This window comes from Sapajus apella, unplaced genomic scaffold, assembly GCF_009761245.1.
Source record: "Sapajus apella isolate SASKATOON/1434 unplaced genomic scaffold, GSC_monkey_1.0 scaffold24, whole genome shotgun sequence".
Taxonomy (NCBI): domain Eukaryota; kingdom Metazoa; phylum Chordata; class Mammalia; order Primates; family Cebidae; genus Sapajus; species Sapajus apella.
The window spans coordinates 13,157,078-13,180,742 of NW_022436964.1; the positions used below are offsets into that span (position 1 = coordinate 13,157,078).

The window sequence follows — 23,665 nt, forward strand, 5'->3', positions numbered from 1 at the left end:
TTATTTATCTATGTATAAATATAATAATGTGTATGTGTATGTGTGTATGTATATTGGTATAGAGGAATAAATATATTTGAGTTCATTGATGTTTTAATTAGACTTTACAATAAAATAATTTACTCATAGTGGCTTAAGTAGTTCCTTACAAGGTGTATGTATGTGATATTATGAAAATGGTAATCTTTCTTCACTCCATTATTTATTTCTCTAACTAGTTTATAAATACATATTGACAAGGAATTGGACTCCATTTGGAAGTTGTTTTTGAAAAGAATTAATTAGAACAGAACAGTAACAAGAGCTTGTGCATATACTGAACTAATGTTAGAATATGCTCATATATAGTCATGCAATTTAGACATGGCAAAGATGATAAAACTAGCATAAATGAGTAATAAACCAGCTCATCTATTAAACACCAGGCTTAGAGAATCCAAAAGATATTTAGTCTATTCATCAAAGAGGAAGTTGAGTCAACAGTTAATCAGATAAGCCTTTCCCTGTGTCTTCAAGACATGAAAATTCTGGAATGCCAAGATGGAAAATTGTAACTCAAGAAAGCTCTTGGTTTGAAATTAGGAAATTCATCTAAAAAGTGAAAGAGCATTAAAACCAACTAGTACATTTAAAGCAGAGGACAATTAAGAGAGAGTTGAGAAGTGTGTTGAAAACTCATTGATGATAAAAAGACAATTGGGAAAATTAACTATTTTCTATATGCCAAGTAGGAAGGAAGAAGAAAATAAAGGATATCAAAGCAAGCAGTTAGTTACTGATTATTTTTTTCTTCTTGTACATGTCTAGGTGCTGTGGGGGTGTTGTGATTGATTTATATTGATAGGAAGTTCAGAAAAGTTGAGATGGTTACAGCAGAGAATCAGATGCTGGTTTATAGTACCTTTTTTTTTTTTTTTTTGCTTTCTTTTAGAACAATGTGTCTTCTTTCCAGAACTCTTCCATCTGCTTAGTATTATGTAATGACTGCAAAGCTGTTTGGCAGAAACTGCAATGCCAGAGAGTAGATGTTGGCTTACAGTCAGACTGTTTACCTCTTAAGTCAGAGCTAGTTAGGGTAAGGGGGCTTGGGTCATGTAATCTAAAGATGGATATGACACTCTGTCTTCGCTGCTACTGCCCCAGTTTACACAACACATGCATCTGTCTGAAACACATAAAGAGCATTCTGACTAGTCTCCTTAGAGTCCATTCTCTATAATCCCTTCTCTAAATAGCAGTCACTGATCTGTTAAAAGATCCAAAAAGAGACTGCGCTCGGTGGCTCACGCCTGTAATCCCAGCACTTTGGGAGGCTGAGGCTGGTGGATCACAAGGTCGGGAGATTGAGACCATCCTGGCCAACATGGTGAAACACTGTGTCTACTAAAAATACAAAAGTTAACTGGGGGTGGTGGCATGTTCCTGCGTTCCCAGCTATGCAGGAGGCTGAGGGAGGAGAATCGCTTGAACCAGGGAGTCAGAGGTTGCAGTGAGCTGAGATCAAGCCACTGCACTCCACCCTGGTGACAGAGCAAGACTCCGTCTCAAGAAAAGAACAAAAAAGAAATTTGATCACATTGCTTCCTTGATTCCATGCTCCCATTGACTTTCCTTTGCATTTCCAATGGAGACCCACATTTTACCTAGCCCTTGCCCACCTCTCTATTCTGTCTCCCTTGCTTCTTTCTCTCCAGCAAACTTCCTTGTTGTTCCTGCACATGCTAAGTTCAGTCATGCCTAAGGATGTTAGCCCTTGCTATTCTCTCCATAGCTGCTTCTGCCATCATATACATTTAGTGAGCACCTATTATGTGCCAACAGCTGTGCTATTAGCATTAGGCAAATGATACTCCTCACTGGTTGAAGTCTCTCCCTGCTGAATAGGGTTTTGAAAAGCTGTGATTTTTTTTCTTCAGTTAGCTGTGTAAGATAGAAATGATTTTTGTAAAAAGTAGGTGGCCTTATGGGGCCATTGTAGTATTTGAGTATCATGTATTTGAGTATTTGAGCATTATGAGGCCATTTGAGTATTTGAGTTGTTACAGTAGATGGTTTTTGACATCAAATTTTTTGACCTTTTCACTAAGGTCTTTGTAACTGTTTTAGAGAGAAGAAAAAGAAAAGGTTGGAGTTCAGTCTTTATAATAAATGTGTTAATGAAATATAGTCTGGCCAGGTATGGTGGCTCACACCTGTAATCCCAGGACTTTGGGAGGCTGAGGCAGGTGGATCACCTGAGGTCAGGAGTTCAAGACCAGCCTGCCCAACATGGGGAAACGCCATCTCTACTAAAAATGCATCAGCTGGGCGTGGTGTCATGTGCCTGTAGTTCCAGCTACTCAGGAGGCTGAGGCTGGAGACATGCTTGAGCCCGGGAAGTGAAGGTTGCGGTGAGCCCAGATTCCACCACTGCACTCCAGCCTGGGCGACAGAGCAAGACTCGGTCTCAAAAAACAAAACAAAACAAAACAAAAAAACATGAAGTCTATTTTAAATTTAGGCATTTTAATGACATTGAACCCAGTTTTTTCTATATCTAAACATGTAACCAGCATACAACTCAAATTATACTCTCGTTCACATACATGTATGTTGAAATATATTATTATTTTATTAAGTTTATATTAGTAACATGTACTTTAAGCATTTGTAAAGACATGCCAGACTTTGTGCTCTGGGGTTTCTTTGGAAATGATTTTTATGCAATAATATTCTGCAGTGTTCACTTTAATTGATTTTTCAAAAAAGAACTAAGAAAATATAAATGCAGTTCGTTCTCTGGAAACTTGTGTGTAAAAAAATGTAATTTTTTCTTTGAATCTTTAAAATGTAAGTAAGTTGTATCTTAAGAAGTTTTCATTTGTTTTGGTCAAATTTAAATTCTGCTTTTTGACACTTAAAACTAGCTAATTCCTACGGCTTTTATATTACATTTTAAAAAATCCTTTTTTTAACCCCTAGATTTCGACCTCATCAGGATGCAGACCCTGAAAAACCACGTGTTGCTGCTCTAATTGACAGGCTTATTGCTTTTAAAAATAATGATAATGGAGCTTGGGTCAGAGGAGGAGATATTATCGTTCAAAATTCAGCGTGGGTATTCTCTACAAAGTTATTATCTGATGACCCTGATGTTACTATTTTTCAGCTTTTTTTAAAAGCCAGTAGCATGAAAGCACAGTGATGATTATTGGAATCATGCTATTATTAAAGACAGGACAAGCTCTGTGAGGAAGTATGCTAGAGTTGAAAGGCTGCACATGTTTGAAATCGTCTCATTCTGGTGCTTTTATTGGAACAGAACTTGTCCAGTGGCATGAGAGCTTTTGATGAAATTGAACAGGAACTGGGAATTTAACTTTATGTAACAAGCATGGTCTATGTCAGAGAGCTAAATAAAGATTTTGAAGCTACCTGGATCTTTTCCCTTCCTCTTGGAAACTCCTTATTTTCTATGGTTTTCTATTGCCATTCAAAATAAAAGTTTTATAATTCCACCTCAGTAAGTCTGTTGACTTAATGTCTTAACATGACTTGAGGCAGTAAATTTCTCACTTTTTTTCCCATTTGTATAATTTTAGGAGTGGTCTCATGTATGTTGAGCTAAGAGTTAATGTTCAGCAGTCTAGAAAAATGTGTATGTGTGTGTGTGTTTGTGTGTTTCTGGCACTGAAATTAGCTTCTTGACATTTCACGTCATTTCTGACTTCTTTCATCGAAAAAACTGATATTGTGTTAAATCTGCAGAAATGGCTTCAACATCATATACCACAGCCTAATTGTTTTTAAAACGTAGTTATAAGAATAATAATTATGGCCAATAATTTGATATACTGCTTACTGTTTGCCAGGCACTGTTTGAAACATTAGAAATTATTATTTTTTGAGCCAGGGTCTTGCTCTGTTACCCAGGCTAGAGTGCAGTGGTGTAATCACAGCTTACTGTAGCCTCAACTTTCTGGGCTCAAGCAGTCCTCCCACCTCAGCCTCCCAAGTAGCTTGGACCACAGGCGTGTGCCATAATGCTAACTTCTAAATTTTTTGTGGACACAGGGTGTCCCTATGTTGCCCAGGCTGGTCTTGACTTCCTGGGCTCAAGCGACTCTCCTGCCTCAGCCTCCAAAAGTGTTAGGATTACAGGTATGAGCCATCACACTCCGCCAACACTAGAATGTTTAATACTCTCAAGAATCCTGTGAGGAAGGTTATATTTTCATTTCAACTTATAGATGGGAAAATTGAGAGAGGTTAAGTAGCTTGCCCAAAGTCACACAGCTAATAATTCGCAAAGCCAGGATTTGAGTCAGGTGCCCTTGCTACAGATGCTGTGCTCCTAGTTATTGTGAAATCAGTTTTTTGTATGGTCGTGTATAGAGTAAATATTGGGACCGCCTGGATTTCATGATAATTAAATATTGAGAGAATTACCCCTTTTTACATATTACGGTGAATTAAAATGTTCTTCATTCTCTTTTCTTTTACAGATTTGCAGATAATGGAATAGGACTGACCTTTGCCAGGTTTGTAAATGCTTAAAAATACTTACTTGATTATTTTAAAGATTTAAGTTAAATAACCCTAATTTATTTTTTCCTGATCATACACAGGAATGTTTTATCATTTGTTAACATTAAAAAAAAATTAGCACCCTCTTCCTGATACCACTAGGGGGCCAAAAATACATTTTTTTTTCTTGATTAATTGAATTCATGCTAAAGTACTAGGTTAATACAGCTGGAATTTCACGGAAGGATAATTTTTGCTTAGAAGAAAATACTTTTGATTTGACTAAAGTTCTCAAAATATAGAGAAAAAAAGAGGAAGGGAGTAAAAGCAGGGAGAACATTTAAAAAACTAATATTTTCTTTCTTAGAAGCTGCTTTAAATTTAGCAGCAGTCTTTAAGAAGTAAACTTTTTGTTCTACATGTATTTGTCTTCAGATAATAATCATTCTAGTTGTCATGTTAAACATGCTCGTCATTTAATTCTTATATTTGGGGCAAGTTTGTTCTCATTTGCAATGTTGTTGCTTTAGACTAGAGCAATCAGTCATTGCCGCTGAATTAAAGTTCATTTGTTTATATATAATTTGCAAATCATGTATTAATTCATATGAAGACTGAGTGTGCTGGCTCATACCTGTAAGCAGTTTGGGAGGCCAAGGCAGGAGGATCACTTGAAGCCAGGAGTTTGAGACCACCCTGCGCAACATAGCAAGACCCTATCTCTACAAAAAAAATTTAAAAATTAACCTTAACCAGGTGTGGTGGCATGCCTGTAATCTTAGCTACTCTGGAAGCTGAGGTGGGAGTATCCCTTGAGCACAAGAGTTCAGGGTTGCTGTGCTCCAGCCTGGGTGACAGAATTACATATATATATATATATATATATATATATGTGTGTGTGTGTGTATATATATATATATATACACATATATATATCACATATATATATGCATATTCTCTTAAAATATATAATTTTTAAGACCCTGTCTCTTAAAAACATATATATATATATATTACACATATAAAAATATATATATTTTAAGAGGGGGATATATATATATAATTAGAATTAGGTATAAGTATTTTTTTTTTTTTTTTGAGATGGAGTTTCGCTCTTGTTACCCAGGCTGGAGTGCAATGGCGCGATCTCGGCTCACCGCAACCTCCGCCTCCTGGGTTCAGGCAATTCTCCTGCCTCAGCCTCCCGAGTAGCTGGGATTACAGGCATGTACCACCATGCCCAGCTAATTTTTTGTATTTTTAGTAGAGACAGGGTTTCACCGTGTTGACCAGGATGGTCTCGATCTCTTGACCTGGTGATCCACCCGCCTCGGCCTCCCAAAGTGCTGGGATTACAGGCGTGAGCCACTGCGCCCGGCGGTATAAGTATTTTTATAATTTAAAAGCAATTTCAAGCCTGGGTGTAATGGCTCATGCCTATAATCCCAGCATTTTGGGAGGCTAAGGCAGGAGGATCACTTGAGGCCAAGAGTTCAGCATGGGCCACATAGTAAGACCCCCATGTCTACAAAAATTTTTAAAAATTAGCTGGGCATGGTGGTGCACATTTGTGGTCTCACCTACTTGGAAGGCTGACGCGGGAGGATTGTTTGAGCACAGCAGGTCAAGGCAGCAGTGAGCCATATTCTTGTTATTGTACTCCAGCCTGGGTGACAGAGCAAGGCCCTGTCTCAAAAAAAAAAAAAAAAAAAGTTTCTGAAGATTTGTAAATATGTATTAGAAAAAGCTATTGACTTCTTTTAAAACTTTTAGCCTTTTAGTTATAGCATGCCTACATTTGGGCATAAATTTAAATTTCTTACAGAAGTGTAGCTACTGATTGTTCTCATTTTAATAGTGATGGAAGCTTCCCAAGTGATGAAGGTTCCAGCCAAGAGGTATCTGAATCTCTCTTTGTTGGGGAGAGCAGGAATTATGGCTTTCACGGTGGTCAGAACAAGTATGTAGGCACTGGAGGAATAGACCAGAAGCCTCGGACATTACCCAGGAACAGGTAAGCATTGCTTTAGTTGTAGAGTGTTAAATTTAAGCAATAAAGGAAAACCTAACCCTCAGGAAAGTTTCTGTAATAATCCTGGATGGATTGGTTCCTACCATGACTCTTTTCCTATTTTGTTATTTTTCCTACTACTACTATTGTGATTATTATGCATATTATCATCCAGAAATTTTAGAGCATTAGTTATTAAATATTTCATAGATTTAATTATCAGTTTTATAACAAAGAAACCTGTCTTGTTTCTCATTCCTTATATAAGACCTTATATAAACTTTTTTTCTTCCGTCTTGAGCCATAGAAAGTTGCCAAACCCTAAACTATGACATTAGGTCAGGTTTTCCTCAATGTGTGTTGTTGGTTTTCAGAATTAGCTACTGGAAAAAGGAAATTACCTAGGAAATGAGAGTTGATTGATGCCAAAGTTAGCTCAAAACCCAACCACGGCTGTGTAATTAACGGTGGTTTAGATGTTGAAGGGAGCAGGGTAGGCTCTTGGCACGTGTTCTGTCATCATAGTCACAGAGTCATTAAAACTGTACTTAGCACTTCTTCAGAGCTTTAAGGAAACTACTAATTCATATCAGTTCTGAGGCACTGTTTGGGCTTCTCATTTTACTTGTGAGAAAATCAGGCAGAAAAATATTAAACAGTGTTGTTAGGCCTTACATCTGAGCCCATGTCATAATTCTTGAAGAATCAACTCCCCTCGAGGAATGCTCTCTCTGGATATTGGGCAAGAACAAGGCAAAAGACAGACTGCTAGCTTTGGGGAGTGGTGGTGCAGAGCCGAGGCCTCGAGAAGGAGCTGTACTGTTTTCTGGAACGAGTTTTCCTATGCTTGGCCTCTCACCGTTTGTGCTCGTCATTATGGAATACTGAGCACTGCTATGTGCTACGCTCTGTGTGGAACTCCTGTTAGTCCACAGAAGCCACTGGGAAAAGAACTTCATGGATTTTTTAAATAGCTAACATGTATTAAATGCTTATGATATGTCAGGCCCTGTTGTAAATATATTTACTAAATCCTCACCAAGCTCAAAGCGATAGGTACTGCCAACATCCTGTTTTGCAAATGAGTATCTTACTAAAGGTGGAAGAGGCGGGATTCAAACCCAGTTAGGTTGTCTTCAGTGCTGTTCTCTTCACAATTAGGCTCTTGCTGTTTCTCCTAATGTGTAGATTGAAAAAAAAAAAAAAAAAGCTGCGTTGGTTAGCACGTGGACTGCAGTGTGACGGTGGGGCCAAATCAGTTCCACTCTGTATTTGATATTGACCTCCAGTTTTATTTCAAAATGCTTTTTGCTGCTTTGGTAAGGAAGATTTTCCAAAACTAAAATTTCTCATTTATTAATGGAGCCAGCTTTAATCTTACTATATCTTTACAACCTGTATTAGTCCATTTTCACACTGCTGATAAAGACATACCTGAGACCAGGCAATTTACAAAAGAAAGAGGTTTATTGGACTAACAGTTCCACATGGCTGGGGAGGCCTCACAGTCATGGCAGAAGGCAACGAGAGCAAGTCACATCTTACATGGATGGCAGCAGGCAAAAAGAATAAGCTTGTGCTTGTTTTAAAACTCCCGTTTTTAAAACCATCAGATCTCGTGAGACCCATTCACTATCATGAGAAAAGCGGTCTCTCCCAAAACACGTGTGAATTATGGGAGCTACAAGGGTGAGTTTGGTGAGGACACAGAGCCAAAATATATCACAACGTTTTCTACAGGAGAGAAACATGTCGAGATGTATGCCTAGAAATGATGTGTAGATTTTTAACCAGACTATTTGGTTTCCTTGCTAGCATATATGCTTTTGCTATATGCTACAACACTGCCTAGTTGTAGAATAATTAGTTGCTATAGAGATCCTCTGCTATGCAATTAATGAAGTAATAGGAGAGGAACTTAAGGAATTCAGAATATTACCAGTTCTACACATTAATTATGGTTATTGATTTATGATTAGTAGGCTAAGGAGTTTGTGTTTGAACAGAAAGGGGGAAAATGAATAAAACAAAATTATTAGTCTAGTTAACACTGTTGACATGGTAAGCCTTGAGGGCTCATGCTTTCACACTTTTAAGTGTATCATTTCACCTTTGTACTGTCATTTAGTGTCTTGAGAGGCAGTTCTCTGCCTAAGCACAGTCATGTCTTTTGTTCTCATGGCCAGAAATTGGGGAACAAAGACTGAAGTACATGAGGTTCCAAATAAAAGATCTTAACAGAGCTGATTCAAGGAAGACAAAGTAACCTCTTCGTTCTCTAAAACAGCGTCTTTCTCCCCACGCGATCTATTATAATGTTGTGTCTTATTGTCTCTAAAGCGCTTATTTTCTGAAATGATCCTTTGTTTTTCTGTTTGTCTTTCCCACTACAGTGTATGTTTCATTCAATCAGGGATCTTGTCTTGGTTCCCACTGTGTCCTAGTGCATACAGGATCTTTAGCAGTATTCATAAAACCAGTAAGTGAAGTGCTGCTAAGGGGACAGCCCATATGCATTAAACAAAATCTTGTATTTCCGCAGGACATTCCCAATTAGAGGCTTTCAGATTTATGATGGGCCCATTCATCTAACCAGGAGCACTTTCAAAAACTATGTGCCAACTCCAGATAGGTACAGCAGTGCAATTGGCTTCCTCATGAAGAATTCCTGGCAGATAACCCCCAGGAACAACATCTCCCTCGTGAAGTTTGGTCCGCACGTAAGCATGTTCTGTAGTTCCTATGCAGTGACCGTGGTGAGAGAGGGAGGGATAGCACATTCCCAAAGACAAAAACGCAAAGGATCTGCCCTGAGTCTGTATGAGTGGGAGGAGAAACACACACACAGGCAGCTCCTGATTCCATGCACTCTCTCCCATTGAGTTCAAGGTGAGGACAGAAGTCCTGTGTGACTTGGGGTATTTTTGACATTCAAGTCATACCTTGATAGGGAATATGCCTTCAAGTGATGATACAGGGTTGTAGAGTTTCATAGCAACAGGAGGACATACAATTATGGAAATTCAGTGAAATACACTGGTTGGGTAGCCCATTTCCACTAAGATTTGGGTCCTTCCTGCTATTTTACTTGTCTGAGGGCTGTTCTTCTGGGGGACTAGAGGATAAGAGGTTGGGAATAAAGAGGAATATTGTGGCAGTATGATACAAATTGGATTATTTCTTTTTTTTGTTTGTTTTTTTTCTTTCCTTTGAGGCAGGGTCTCGCTCTGTCACCCAGGCTGCAGTGCAGTGATGTGAACAGTGTTGCAATCACAGTTCATTGCAGCCTCAACCTCCTGGGCTCTAGCCATTCTCCCATCTCAGCTCCCTAAGTAGCTGGGTCTATAAGCATATGCCATCACATCTGGCTACTTAATTTTTTTTTTTTTTAATAGAGGAAAAGCCTCATTAGCCTGGGCTGGTCTTTAACTCCTGGCCTCAAATGATCTTAACCATGGCCTCCCAAAGTGTTGAGAATATAGGTGTGAGCACTGCACCTGGCTGAAATTAGGTTATTTCTGATATAAACTATTAGAAGGTTTTTATGAAGATTGCAGATAGACTGTAAAAATTACCATTTACAGTACAGTAGCCCACAGGAATCATTTTTTTGGTAATTTCACCAGTATCACCTGTACCCATAACACATAGGACGATCTGATTCCATGCCCCCAGGCTTTCTTCATCTTGCCAGTTCCATGATGGCAATGGCACAACACAGATGAGTCTCAGGACATCCAGCTCCCTGTTCCCACCCCGGGAGTCACACCTGGAAATAAGTCATCACTCTCTCCTTCACATCCACCCACAAACTTTATAGTTACCCAATTTAAAATAGAGCTTGATAGGTTTACCAAAGTCTGTGTCTGGTTTCTACGATAGCTCAGGCATGGATCAGAGGCACAGGTACAAATTGGAGTGTCAGCTTGGTTGGCTGATTCTTTTTTAGGCCATATGACTCCAGGAGAGGGGCAGGAGTAGGCTGGTAGATGGCACCCACATAAATCAGCAGGGTGAGTCTTGGATCACCTGTCCACTATGGAGACTTATTGTTTCCTTACTGCCCACGTGGACCTCCCCGTAGTTCTCCATGTATCAAGTTTAGTGATCACTGGCATAGGCATACTGAAAAGCAGTTTGTTAGATACTGCATTTGTTGTCTTCAAGTTATTACAGCATAAGACAATCCATTCTAAGTCCATCAGTTCATCCAATCTGGAGGTTTCTATGGTAGGGGATGCTCTAAAGCTTATGAAGGGAGCAATTTGCAAATTTTGCTTTACTTAAAAGTGTGGAAAATGTGCTGTAAACTTTTTCTCAGATTTAACAATCTGAGAACAGAAAAAGTGTGGAACCAAGAACTTGCAGCCACTTGTCCCAGACATGACAGTTTTCCATTCAGTTGCTTATCACTTAGATGTTCTGTTGATTTAAAAACACCCCAGGGAAAAAAGTGCACAAAAGCATTTAAGAGATGTATCTGTGTTGAACAGTGTTAGTATCAAATAATTTACTGCCAGTAAGAAGCAGCTAAAGACTGTAAAATGTATCACCTGCAGCCCATTTTGCAGCTGTGCATTATGTGTTTGATAAAGGCTTTAAATAAACTCCACTGGGTGTGAAAACTATTGAGCTGAGTTTGATCTGTATTGAAGAGTGAGATAGTAATATAGGCTTTTTAGCAGATTCTAGTGTTTATCAGTAACTCAGCTATGCTAAGCCAACACTTAAATTGTGTTTCTGTTTTGACATGTACTTACCTGTTTATTTTTTTGGTGGGGGGAGTCATATGAACCAGTAACTAAAGGGTTTGGAGATAAACTCATTCACTAGCTCTGAAGATAACTTGTCAAAGATTTTTATTTCTTTGAGGTATAATTTACACATAGGGAAATGCACAGATCTTACATGTACAGTTTATAATTTTTGACAAATGTATGTGACTGAACAGTCCCCCTTCCCACAACTCTTCTGGTTTCTCTCACCACAAATGAGTTTTGTCTGGAGAAGAGGTAATAGTTTTTAAGTGCGGAAAAGAAGAATACAGTAAAGATGAAGTATAACATTTGCCCACTAAACACCATAAGGTTTTGGGAAATTCCCCCAAAACCCAGCATGTCGTTAATTGAGTACGAAACTCAGGTTGACTTGAGTGCCGTAGCTGACAACTATGAACTCTAACTGCTCATAGCAGTGACAGAAATGCTCTAACCTTAAAGCAATCACAATGGACCTGCAGTTGAGTCATTGCTGGGGAGATGGCAGGAGCCCTCACTTTGTGATGTCCTTCTTTTTCACTGTGGTCAGGTCTCTCTGAATGTCTTTTTTGGAAAGCCTGGCCCCTGGTTTGAAGATTGTGAGCTGGATGGTGATAAGAACTCCATATTCCACGACATTGATGGCTCTGTGACAGGATACAAGGATGCTTATGTGGGAAGAATGGACAACTACCTGATCCGCCATCCAAGCTGTGTAAATGTTACTAAGTGGAATGCAGTGATCTGTAACGGGACCTATGCCCAGGTAGGCTTAGCAAATGTATAATGCCCAAGTTCCTACCAGCTCCTGCCAGCACTGTTTCTGTGAGAAGTACTCTTCAGCTTTTCAGTGTGATTGACATTTTCCAAAGTATAGTTCTTTCCCCTTCCCTTCCCTTTCCAGTTCCTTCCTCTTCTTCTTCCCCTTCCCCTTGCCTCCCCCTTTCCCTTCCCTCCGCCTTCCCTTCCCCTTCCCTTTTCCCTTCCCTTTCCCGTTTCCCCTCCTTTCCCTCTTTCTTCCTCCTTCTCTTCCCTCCCCTCCCCTCCCTCCTCTCCCCCTTTCTCCCCTCCCTGCCCTCCCCTCCTCTCCCTCTTCCCTTCTTTCCTTTCTTTCTTTTGATTCATTAGGAGTCATGGACACCTGGAATTTTTCTTAAAACTCCCCAACTCCAGAATTGTTCAAGAAGTGGAAAAGTGAGCCCCAGAAAGGAGAGCTGATTTACCCTTGGTTAAATATGTTTAGAACGTACTTGGGGCAATAACCTATGTTTCTTGACTGTTAGGTTTTCTTGCCATACTACAGCTGTGCCCTCTAAGAGGGATTTTTATCCTTTGCTTTGGGGGTTATTAATCTCTACGTAATTAAAGAATCTGACTTTTAAGACAAGATGTCAATAGGTCACATGAAAAGTGAGATGTTCCGGGGACAGAGTGGAGATTAGGAGTGAGTGGACAAGAAAGGAATCCAAGGAAAATTTTCTAATTATATTATGATAAACTTGTCTGTGAAAATATGAAGAAGATGATATAGATGGAGAAACACCTCTTTGAAGACATTAAGCATTAATGTATATTAACTTGATGCCTAGTATAAGAGGATGAACTAATTTGCAAGGTACTATATATGGTTAAGAGCACAGACTCTGGAGCAAGACTGCTTGGGTTTGAATTGTGGCTTTGTTATCTTCTGAAGTATGTATTAGACAAGTTAATTAACTACTCTGTGCACAATGGGGATAATAGTAATTACTCTCATATGAGGCTATTGTGAAGATAGAGTGCATGCACATATGCAAAGCATTCAGCATATGGCCTGGCTCATAGTTCAGTGCCTCCTGCTCTTAGTATTACTTAAGGAGAAGAGCTGTAAGTTGCAAAGGCGGTTTTAATAGTGAAATTTTGGTGATGGGAGAGATTGCAGAATTGGAGGTACCAGTTGCCCAGGATTTTGAAGGTAGCAGATCCCACCCCCGCCCTCTGCTCCATGCTTTAGGCAATTAAATGGTAGGATTTAATAATGGAGTCTCAGAGGAGATAAAGGCATAAAGGAAATAGATGATCAGAACATGGAGACAAGAATTAGAGGAAGAGCAAGGGATTTTCCACCTAGAATTGGGCTCTGATAGCCCTAAAGGCAAGAAAGAAGCCCCTTTCATTGATTTGCTGCTAGATGTTCTTTTTGTAACATGGGCTCTTCCTGGGGAGGATCAGTGCTGTGCTATTTCCCTTCTCCTGAGCTCTGCTCACTTTGCCGGTCAAAGGTGTGTTTGTGGGCTCTCACTTGTCACTTCTCTGAGCCCCCTGAATTTCATGTAGTTTCTACCACCTGAGCTTTCAATAGTCGGAGCTTCTTGGATCAGAATTCTTCATTGCTCTTCTGACTTTGAATTATGACAATTAAAGAAAGTGATTTTAAAATTTTAAAACTTAAAAAAAGTTTGGATCCTTATCTCTAGACAAAACAAAGGGCTTGAGTTTCTGGTTTATTTTAGTGGGCGTATTAGCTTCTTTGTGGCTATGGGATTTCTCATTCCCATGAGCAAAAATTAAAAAAAATTTTTTTTAAAGTAATACTTGCTTAAGTCCTAGAAAGGATGGGGAATTAACTACAGTAGAATAACAAAGAAAGGAACATGGTTTAAAATGTGATTTATTTTTTCCATTTATCTTATTCTGAATCAGAATTGCCTTCCCCAAATTAAGTTTACCCATCAATACCTAGGAACTGTAGAAGTTCTAGAATTAAAACAAAAATAAAAAATAAAAAGCTTTTAGTCTTTTTGTAGCTACAGTTTTGGCTAAAGTTCTTGGCAGCCATGAGTATTCATGCATGTGTGCTTACATCTGTCTGTCTGTCTTAAAGTAGCACGTACACACTAATGAAAACTTTATATATATTTTTGGTGCCATGACTCGGATGAAAACTTTATATTTTTTAAGTGATCATAAATGTATCTATAAAATACGTGGCTATGGTAGCTGTTTTATAAATTACCATTTCTACTATCAATGTGACATTTTTCATTTGTTCAACATTCACTCAATAAAGCATTTAATCCTTTGAATATCAAGTGTATTTCAGAATATTAACCTGATCTATGTTACAAATCAGAGTAGTAATTCTGTTTTTATTTGTAGATGAAGAAGTCGTTCTAACACATCTCAGGGGGGAATGGGGATGGTAGGACCATGAGCCAGAAATTTACTCCTGAGATTGTGGAATTTGGGCCAGAAGCCCAGATCTGCAGCCATTTGTTGTTAGAAACGATGTAGTATGCAATTGTAGGCACAAAATGGTAGCAATTGGATCTCGAGATAGAATTAACATGATTTAACTATTTGTAAATACTTTTTAGTGGCATATGTGCTTTTTTTTTTTTTTTTGAGATGGAGTTTTGCTTTTGTCAGCCAGGCTGGAGTGCAATGGTGTGATCTTGGCTCACTGCAACCTCTGCCTCCCAGGTTCAGGCGATTCTCCTGCCTCAGCCTCCCAAGTAGCTGGTGTTACAGGAGTGTGCCACCATGCCCAGCTAATTTTTGTATTTTTAGTAGAGATGGGGTTTCACCATGTTGGCCAGGCTGGTCCTGAACTCCTGACCTCATGATCCGCCGTCCTCGGCCTCCCAAAGTGCTGAGATTACAGGTGTGAGCCACTGCCCCCAGCCGAATATATGCTATTTAATGACCTGAGGGATAAAGGTGCTCAGAAAGAAAGATGGTGATATAGGGAGAATTAAGATTACTAAGGCAAGGGGCAGATATGCGGTGTATGTATATCCTCATATATATACACACACATATAAAAATGTATAAATGTACATTTAAATATATATATGTATAATTAAACATGTTAAACATAAATATGTTTAAGTTAATACAACATATTGAATATATATTTAAATGATGACAATCAATAGTCTTAAAAATATGTTTTCTATTTTAAATCTTTAAGTGGTGTCAGTAGAGTATTAAATAATTGAAGTAGTTTAAAAGGACATAAAATTGAGGAGTCAATATGGATAAGATCATAGAAATGAAAGGGAAAATACAGAAGTATTGTAGATTAAATGTCAGTATTCTGCAGCTGCTTTAATATTCTGGAGAATTTGGTTACGGATATTGATTTGTTTTAGGAGAGCTGTTCTAAGAATTTTCCTTTGTAGGATACATTTGGGGATGGTTTTTATTTTGGCATAGCAAGTAGCTCAAATGCCACTGGAATAAATTCAGGACTTTCACATTTGTCTCAGTTTAATATGCTTTTTCAGTTGTTGCACAGTACTTTATAACCTTTTTTTTTTTTTTTTTGATGGCTGAAAAATGGCTTTGTGGGCTGATGTAGGCCATGGAAAATTGAAAGCCAAAGCTCTAAGATATATAAATTTTTCATCTCTTGGTTTAGTAGAAAGTGTCTTAGATTTGACTAGAGCATATCAGTTTTCACATGAGTTTACTAATTTTTCTGTATATGTGTTCTTCAGACTGAGAGATTTCTTTGACAAGCTGTCTAAGCCGCAGAAGTTTCATATTCTGATGAATAAGCTGGCCTGTAGTGGTGGAAGCAATGATGAAGATCTTGGCTAGCAGAGCACATGGCCTGTTTTTACCATTTCTAGTTTAAGTCAGCTGCACTGTAAGTGGCTTAGGATGTGGCTGGCTGCTGCTCACTTCGTCTGGCACAGATCACAGAATCTTTTCAAAGTCGAGACACTTGACTTTGTGCTGGAAATGTCTGTCTAGCTGTTTACATTTTCATTCTCTTCCCTTTACTTCTTATTTTTTTTAAGGTCTATGTACAGACATGGAGCACTCAGAATCTTTCTATGACCATTGCACGAGATGAGTATCCGTCCCACCCTATGGTGCTCCGAGGTATTAATCAGAAGGCTGCCTTTCCACAGTACCAGCCTGTCATCATGCTGGAGAAGGGATATACCATCCACTGGAATGGGCCAGCACCACGGACTACATTTCTATACCTCGTCAACTTCAACAAGTATGTTTCTAATGCTGTTATTTCAAATAGTCGAGTGAGTAGTAATTTAGCAGAGAAAAAGAATAACTCATATCTCCTTTGCAGCAAGCAAAGACAGCCAATTTTATGTACTTTGCTTCTCTTGTGGGGAGGCTATATATTTTGTGTGGATGGAATTAAGAGATTATGCAAATGGAATCCTGTCATTTCAAAAACATTTCTTTTTCTCTGTGGTCAAGCTATTGTGCATATAAAGCCATTCAACAATAGGTTTTAATACAGTCTGCTGAGTGCTTTAATTCCCTGTAGCTGGGATGGGAAGTAGTTTTATATGGTGTTCCAGCAGATTCTCACCTGAAAAATTACAAAGATTTTTGAGGCTGAGTTTAGCCTTGGCAGAAGAAAGTGGTGGGATGGATTAGTAATACCTGCTGGGGCAAGAAGTGAAAGAGTTGGGACATGAAGGCCAGGTGTTTACTAGCCCTGCCGGAAAGCACTATTTTATCCCTTCCTGATTTCTCAGTTGTCTATTCTAATATCACATGCAATCCCAGGTGCAATTTTGACAATTAATTTATTCAAGTGTTTAGTGTGTGTCAGCTGACATAAAGATGAATGAGAGAAGTGCTTGCCTTCTAGGAGTTCACAGTAGAAAGGTAGAAAAAACTCAGGTAAATAGATAAACCAAAGCTGTTTTTTAGTGGACAAATGATAGAGCAACTATTAAATAATTCTGCCTAAGGGAGTTGAGCCAGGCTGCAGTGAAGAATGATTCTGATGAAGCGATCAGTCTTGTTATATTAATAAAAGCATGGTGTTGGGAAAGAGCCAGTTCTCCTGGGGGAAATGATGGATTCAGTGTGATGGGGACATAGGATGTATCAGGGGAAGTGACAGAATGTGAAACTAGGAAGGTGGGATGGGACTATTTAGAAAGGGAGGGGTAAACCGCATGTATCTTATTAATCTAAATACATGTGGCTATTAACCCGTGCAACTCCATGAAACTGCTGAGATATGTACCTGAAAAATTGAAATGGCTTGTTCACCTGACTCATCAGCAAGCCCTGACTTGTCAGAATACTCTTAAAACATCCAGTTGAAATGAACAGAGAAGGACTAGAGGTTATAGGATTTTAGCTGTAAGCAGCTCACTTCCAAGGATAATGAACATCGTGGCAGATGCCCTTGTTCTGAAATTGCTGGGCCTCTGGCATGTGCTCTGAGCTGAACCATTACCGTTACTGTTACTGTTTTCCCCTAATTGTTGCTGCTGTGCCCTGTGACCTACCTACACAGTAACCAAGCCAAAAGGCCAGTACTTATTCCTATCTCTTCCTTCTCCCTCATCACTCCATCTTATCAGTAACTACACTTTGTTGGTTCTAGCTCCTAAAGTCTTCTAAACCTGTCCACTCCTTTCTACCCTCAGTGTTAGTGGCTGAGTCAAGCCCTCATCATCTCTTGCCTAGCTCCATGCAGCAACCCCCACCTCGGTCTCCCCACCTCCAATCCTTAGTCCACATTGTGGCCAGAGTGAGATTTCTGAAAGCCCAATCTGATATCATCAGTGAGTTGCACTTCTTCTTTCAGTGAGAAGCCAATGAAAGAAACAAATGATTGTCAGAGAGGATGGAGAGTGTCAAAGGGTTAACAGTGCTCTCTAAGTTATATTGGGCAGAATTACGAATTGCAGGTGAGGGATGACAAGAAAATGATATGCAGTGTTCTGTAAAGCACTTTGCATACCTTTCCATCAAATACTCAGCAACTAAAAATATTTTAAAGTAAAAAAAAACAGCTGAGCCTAGAAGTTTCAAAAATCCACATGGGCATGACATTCAGCCATACTTCTTCAGTCAGCTAAAAGTTTATAAAAATTACATGATGGTCAGAGGCAAAAGGAAGAGATGGACAATTTTTTCCCCTCAATTTAAGATAATTATAGAGGAGTCATAGATTTTGTCATAATGGCCACTTCTGAAAATAACACTTTAAAAGTTATGAAAGCAGTGCTTATTCATTAAATAAAATGAGGAAAATATAGAAAAACATAAAGAAAATGGAAATAATCTCTAGTCCTCCTAACCAAAGTGAGGCTTTGTAAACATATATAGTTTACTCCCCTCTTTCTAAACTCAGTTGCTTTGTGCATAGGGATGTGCCATAATGTTTTTTTAACTACCCCCTTTTTCCATGAACATTTAGGTCATTTGTCCTGCACCCCCCATTTTGCTATTATAGACAATAATCCGTATAACATCTCATATATTTTTTCTGCATTTTCTAATCTTTAGTGGGAGTATTTTTTTCACTTTAAAATCTAGGTTTTTTTGGTTTTTTTTTTTGGAGACAATGTCTTGCTCTGTTTCGCAGGCTGGAGTGTGGTAGTGCAATCTTAGCTCACTGCATCCTCTTCCTCCTGGGTTAAATTGATCCTCCTACCTAAGCCTCCCGAGTAGCTGGGACTACAGGCATATGCCACCACACCCAGCTAATTTTTATATTTTTTGTACAGACAAGGTTTAGCCACATTGCCCAGGCTGGTCTCAAATCCATGCACTCAAGTAATTACCATCAGCGACCCAACACACAGAAGAAATTTAAGGAGAAAACCATGGTTAGGGGCACGAAGTGGAAGAAGTAGGGGAATGAAGGACAGGTATTTGCATATACTCTAGTACTTAAAAGATAATGGCTCAAGTGTAAATTAACTTTTTTGTGTTTCTCCTTTAAAGGAATGACTGGATTCGAGTTGGCCTTTGCTATCCATCAAACACAAGTTTTCAAGTTACCTTTGGCTATTTGCAGCGGCAGAATGGCTTATTGTCCAAAATCGAAGAATATGAGCCTGTGCATTCGCTGGAAGAACTGCAGAGAAAGCAATCTGAGAGGAAATTCTATTTTGACTCCAGCACGGGGTAATTCAGTGAAACCAGGGAATGAGAATTATTGCTATTTTTCTGTAGTGGTAAAATTGCTAGTTCTTCAGTATCACGGCTGTTTAGTAAAGCAGCTGATGTGAGTAATTTCTGCACAGCTCTCTTAGAGGTTTAGAGGGGAACTAGAAGGACTTGTGATTATAGTTGGCAGTAGGGATCGAGTGAAGATGTTTGCTGTATACCTATTAAGGCAATTGAGAGAGAGAGATTATCCCTTGTCAATGAAGAACCAGTAGACCCAGTTGGAAATTAAAGTAATTTTTTCTCATAATAATTCTTCATATGATTATTTACATGTGATACAGTTCATATTTCAGTGAAAGCTCATTTTTCTCTTCCTGACTTAAGGTTATCTTTCAAGTTGACCTTGAGTTTTTAAAAGTCACTGTGTAACTGTGGAATATGTGCTTTCAACTTTCTCTAGGTTGCATCTTTCCACTTTTTAATTCCAATCCTCTTCTCCTGGGGTCCTGTTGGTTTTGACTGCTTTTACCCAGTTACAGTCTCAGCCTGTGGGCTATGGTAGGCTCCATCTCCTGTACCCTTCCAGAAGGTAGCATGTTCCTTCAGCCTCTCTCCTCATGCAGACATTCCTCCTATAAGCCATTGTCTATGCACTGTAAAGATACCAATGGAAAGAAGACGCATTTCTTCTGCAAACTCACGGTCCATTGAGGAATGCGGGCACGTAAAGCAAGTCATTAGAAAAGGAAAAGTTGAATGCTCTTAGCCCTAAAGATAATTCACTGTGCCTTTTGGGCTGCCTCAGAAGTTCAGCCTAGAGTACCAGTGACATCCTGAGAGGATGATCCTGGAGCTAATTCTTGAGAAACACTTAGGAGATGGAAAAAGAGATGGGTGAGATGTCTTACACAGAAGAGACCGTGTGCACGAATGCATGGAGGCATGGCAGAACGTGGCATTGCATGTTTGGGGAAAGGCAAGAAGTTCAGAGTGGGGAGAAGGGTGGGAGATTGATTTGGAGAATGAAGTTGGGGCTCAGTTGTTAAGTGCCTGGTTAGCCTTTAAATAAGATGCAACTCATTTGCCCTAAGTCCCCCAGCAACAGTGTTATCAGCTTAAAAGTTTTATTATCACAATTGTCTCCAATTTTTATTTTTTTTTCTTTTGTTTTTCTTTTTTTAAGAGACGGGGTATCACTGTTGCCCTGGCTGGAGTGCAGTTCACAGGCACAGTCATGGCACAATACAGCCGTAATCTTCTGGGCTCAAGTGATCCTCCCACCTCAGCCTCCCAAGTAGCTGTGGCCACCGCACCCAGCATTGATTTTCAGTTTTTGATTAGACCTAAACAACTACTTAGACTTTCATTCTGTAGATGATAGAACTTCCAGATTCCCAGTTGATTTTCCACAAGAATAAAACGAATATCCAAATTTGTAAGAATAGTCTGGTGACAACTTAATGATTAAAAGTGTAAAAAGATGGGAAATACCTTCTGATCTAGGTATTTCAAGAATTGTGAAGTCCTAATTCTATTTGGTTGGTGCAAAAGTAATTGTGGTTTTTGTCATTTTTTTTTTTAATGCTCTCAGTTCTAGAGATATTTAATGGGCCTTTTGGGCCGATTTGTACCTCATAATCTCAACTTTGTACTGTTCATTGACCTCATATTAAAATGTGAATTCTTCTAGTAATCAGTCACATTTGATCAAGTTTTTTAGAGTCTTGACTTCCTTTGGTTTGGAAGGACTGGGTTTGCTGACAGAGGTTGATCTGCCACCTGGAAGTTAGATTTTTAAATTCACCTTGGTAGTAGGACGTTAATTCAGAATGGGTGGGATGGACTGTTCATTTTGCCTGATTTTGGCCCTGATATAGACAGAAGGAACCCAGGTCTGTCTGCTCTTTGTAAATATTACAGGAATTGATTTGAGACTTTATCTTGGCCTTAGCCAAACAAGTCACAGTTCCTGTTTTTATTATTTCAGTTTTGTGCCTTAACCAAAATGATTTATGAACAAGAACAGCAAAAAAGAATGACCACACTAATTTACCAAATCCTAAACTCAACACATGATGTATAAAGTTTTCCAAGGAATTTTTGAGCCAAACCGAATTTCATCCTCCTAAATTACCTATGGAGCTAATTCAAAGCAGAAATCAGCTTTGATATGTTCTAGAACAATGGAAGCAGGGCATGAAAATATTTTCTAAAGTGTTGCTGCATTTGACTTAGGACCCTTGAAGGATTGAAAGAAAACAGAAACAACTTTATTCATTTTATATATATATATTTTTTTTTTTAAAGGAAAAGTTACTCTAGTGGAGGAATATCTCTTTTGTCCATGAGTTTGATTTGAGGAATTTTGTGAGTTTTCAAGAGTAAGTCTAACTACAATGATTGTTCTTTGTGTGTATGTGCAGGTTACTGTTTTTGTATCTCAAAGCCAAAAGCCACAGGGATGGCCACAGTTACTGTTCATCTCAGGGATGTGAAAGAGTCAAGATCCAGGCAGCCACAGACTCAAAGGACATCAGTAACTGCATGGCCAAAGCATACCCACAGTACTACAGAAAGCCATCAGCGGTCAAGCGGATCCCATCCATGCTCACTGGACTCTGTCAAGACTGCGGCACTCGGCAGGTAAACAAGGATGAAAAGTGGTCTGTGGCCAGGGAGAAAAAGTCAGAGGGTTTCTTTGCAATAGGAATACTTTTCTTTGAAACATCTCTGTTGCCCGTTTATGGACACTGCATGGTATATCCTGAATTTTGGCCCATGCTAAAATATGATGTGGATAAGAAGCAAACTAGTCCAAATTTATAACAGAGATACGTCCCCCTATGATATGTGAGTTCACCCTGGACAACTGCAGATTTTCCGTAGTTTGAAATTAAAGGTTGCTATGTTGGTCCTCATTTTTTTTTCTTTCTCAGATATTTGATACTTTTGCAATATTACGGTTGGATTTAGTGCCAGTGATGAAAAAAAGATACTTTGTTTTATTGGCACAGTGTTTTATTGGCATACTTTTCTAAAAATACGGCTAATATGAAAATTGTTTCCTTTTTATAAGGTGGAAATTCACTCTATTTTTGAAACATATGCCACTATATATATATCTGTAATTAAAAGTACAGACTACCACATCACTCTATCATTTCTGTTAAAAAAAAAAGTACAGACTGACTTAGTTTAGAAATGAAAATGCTTCTTCTAACATTCTTGATTAGATGGCCTCCTACTGGATCTCAAGAAAACACTGCAATGAAAGTGAACCCACAATAGAAGTTAAAATTAGGCATACAGAAGGGGTTCCAAAGGAAATCAGATCAGTTCCAAGTGAAAAAAACAAAGGATGGAGCTGCCCTGATTTATATTTCATCTTTACACTAACAAATATAGGCTAAGGGAAGTGGTTCTCAAAGTGTGACCAGCAGCATCAGTATCCCCTGGGAACTTGTAGAAAATGGGAATTCTTGGGCCCCACCCACATCCTAGTGAATCAGCAACTCTGGGGATGGGACGCAGCAATCCGTTTTAACCAGCCCTGTAGCTGATTCTGATACATGTTCACATTTGAGTTCCACTGAGAATTTTTTTTTTAAAAAGCAATAATTATCACAGATATGCATAGTCTGTTAATACGGAGAAAACTAAATCTTTTCATTTCTTACTATCCTAAGTGTTAACAAAATTGGCTGGGCGAGGGGGCTCATGCCTGTAATCCCAACACTTTGGGAAGCCGAGGCGGGCTTGAGGACAAGAGATTGAGACCGTCCTGGCCAACATGGTGAAATCCTGTCTTTACTAAAAATACAAAAGTTTCTGGGTGTGGTGGCTCGTGCCTGTAGTCCCAGCTACTCAGGAGGCTGATGCAGGAGAATTACTTGAACCTGGGAGGTAGAGGTTACAGTCAGCCGAGATTGCACCACTACCCTCCAACCTAACGACAGAGCGAGACGAGACTCCATCTCAAAAAAAAAAAAAAGAAAGAAAAAATTACTTTCACTAATAAGTTCCATATTTCTCTCATTTTTTTCCATTGTTTATATCCATTAGTGGCAGTAAAAGCAGGAAGAAAGAGGTGGATTTATGTTTCCCACTAGGACACTAGGATGTATAAGTTGTTTTGTTTTTGTTTGTTGTTGCCGTTGTGATGCAGTCTCTCTCTGTTGCCCAGGCTGGAGTGCTGTGGCATGATCTCCACTCATTGCATCTTTGCCTCCTGGGTTCAAGCGATTCTCCTGCCGTGGCCTCCTGAGTAGCTAGGACTACAGGCGCGTGCGACCACACCTGGCTAATTTTTGTATTTTTACTAGAGATGGAGTTTTGCCATGTTGCCCAGGCTGATCTCGAACTCCTGACCTCAAGTGATCTATCTGCCTTGGCTTCCCAAGTGCTGGGATTATAGGTGTGACCCATGCCTGACCAAGTTTTTTTTTTTAATGGCAACTCTACTATCACAATCTTAGTCTCTCATATTTCTGAGCCACCTCTATTCTCTCAT

The 23,665-nt window shown here is 39.1% G+C and overlaps 1 protein-coding gene across 3 annotated transcripts in view; it reads left to right on the forward strand.

Annotated features, from left to right (window-relative positions):
* The window catches only part of CEMIP2 (cell migration inducing hyaluronidase 2), an 81,925-nt gene that overhangs the window by 45,560 nt on the left and 12,700 nt on the right, over positions 1-23,665 (forward strand). For all 3 annotated transcript variants that reach the window (XM_032290699.1, XM_032290697.1, XM_032290700.1), the window contains exons 13-20: positions 2,962-3,093; positions 4,485-4,520; positions 6,365-6,520; positions 9,060-9,237; positions 11,825-12,040; positions 16,062-16,270; positions 18,988-19,170; positions 21,579-21,798. In XM_032290699.1, the coding sequence (XP_032146590.1) occupies positions 2,962-3,093; positions 4,485-4,520; positions 6,365-6,520; positions 9,060-9,237; positions 11,825-12,040; positions 16,062-16,270; positions 18,988-19,170; positions 21,579-21,798 (1,330 nt within the window). The remainder of the gene's footprint in view (positions 1-2,961; positions 3,094-4,484; positions 4,521-6,364; positions 6,521-9,059; positions 9,238-11,824; positions 12,041-16,061; positions 16,271-18,987; positions 19,171-21,578; positions 21,799-23,665) is intronic.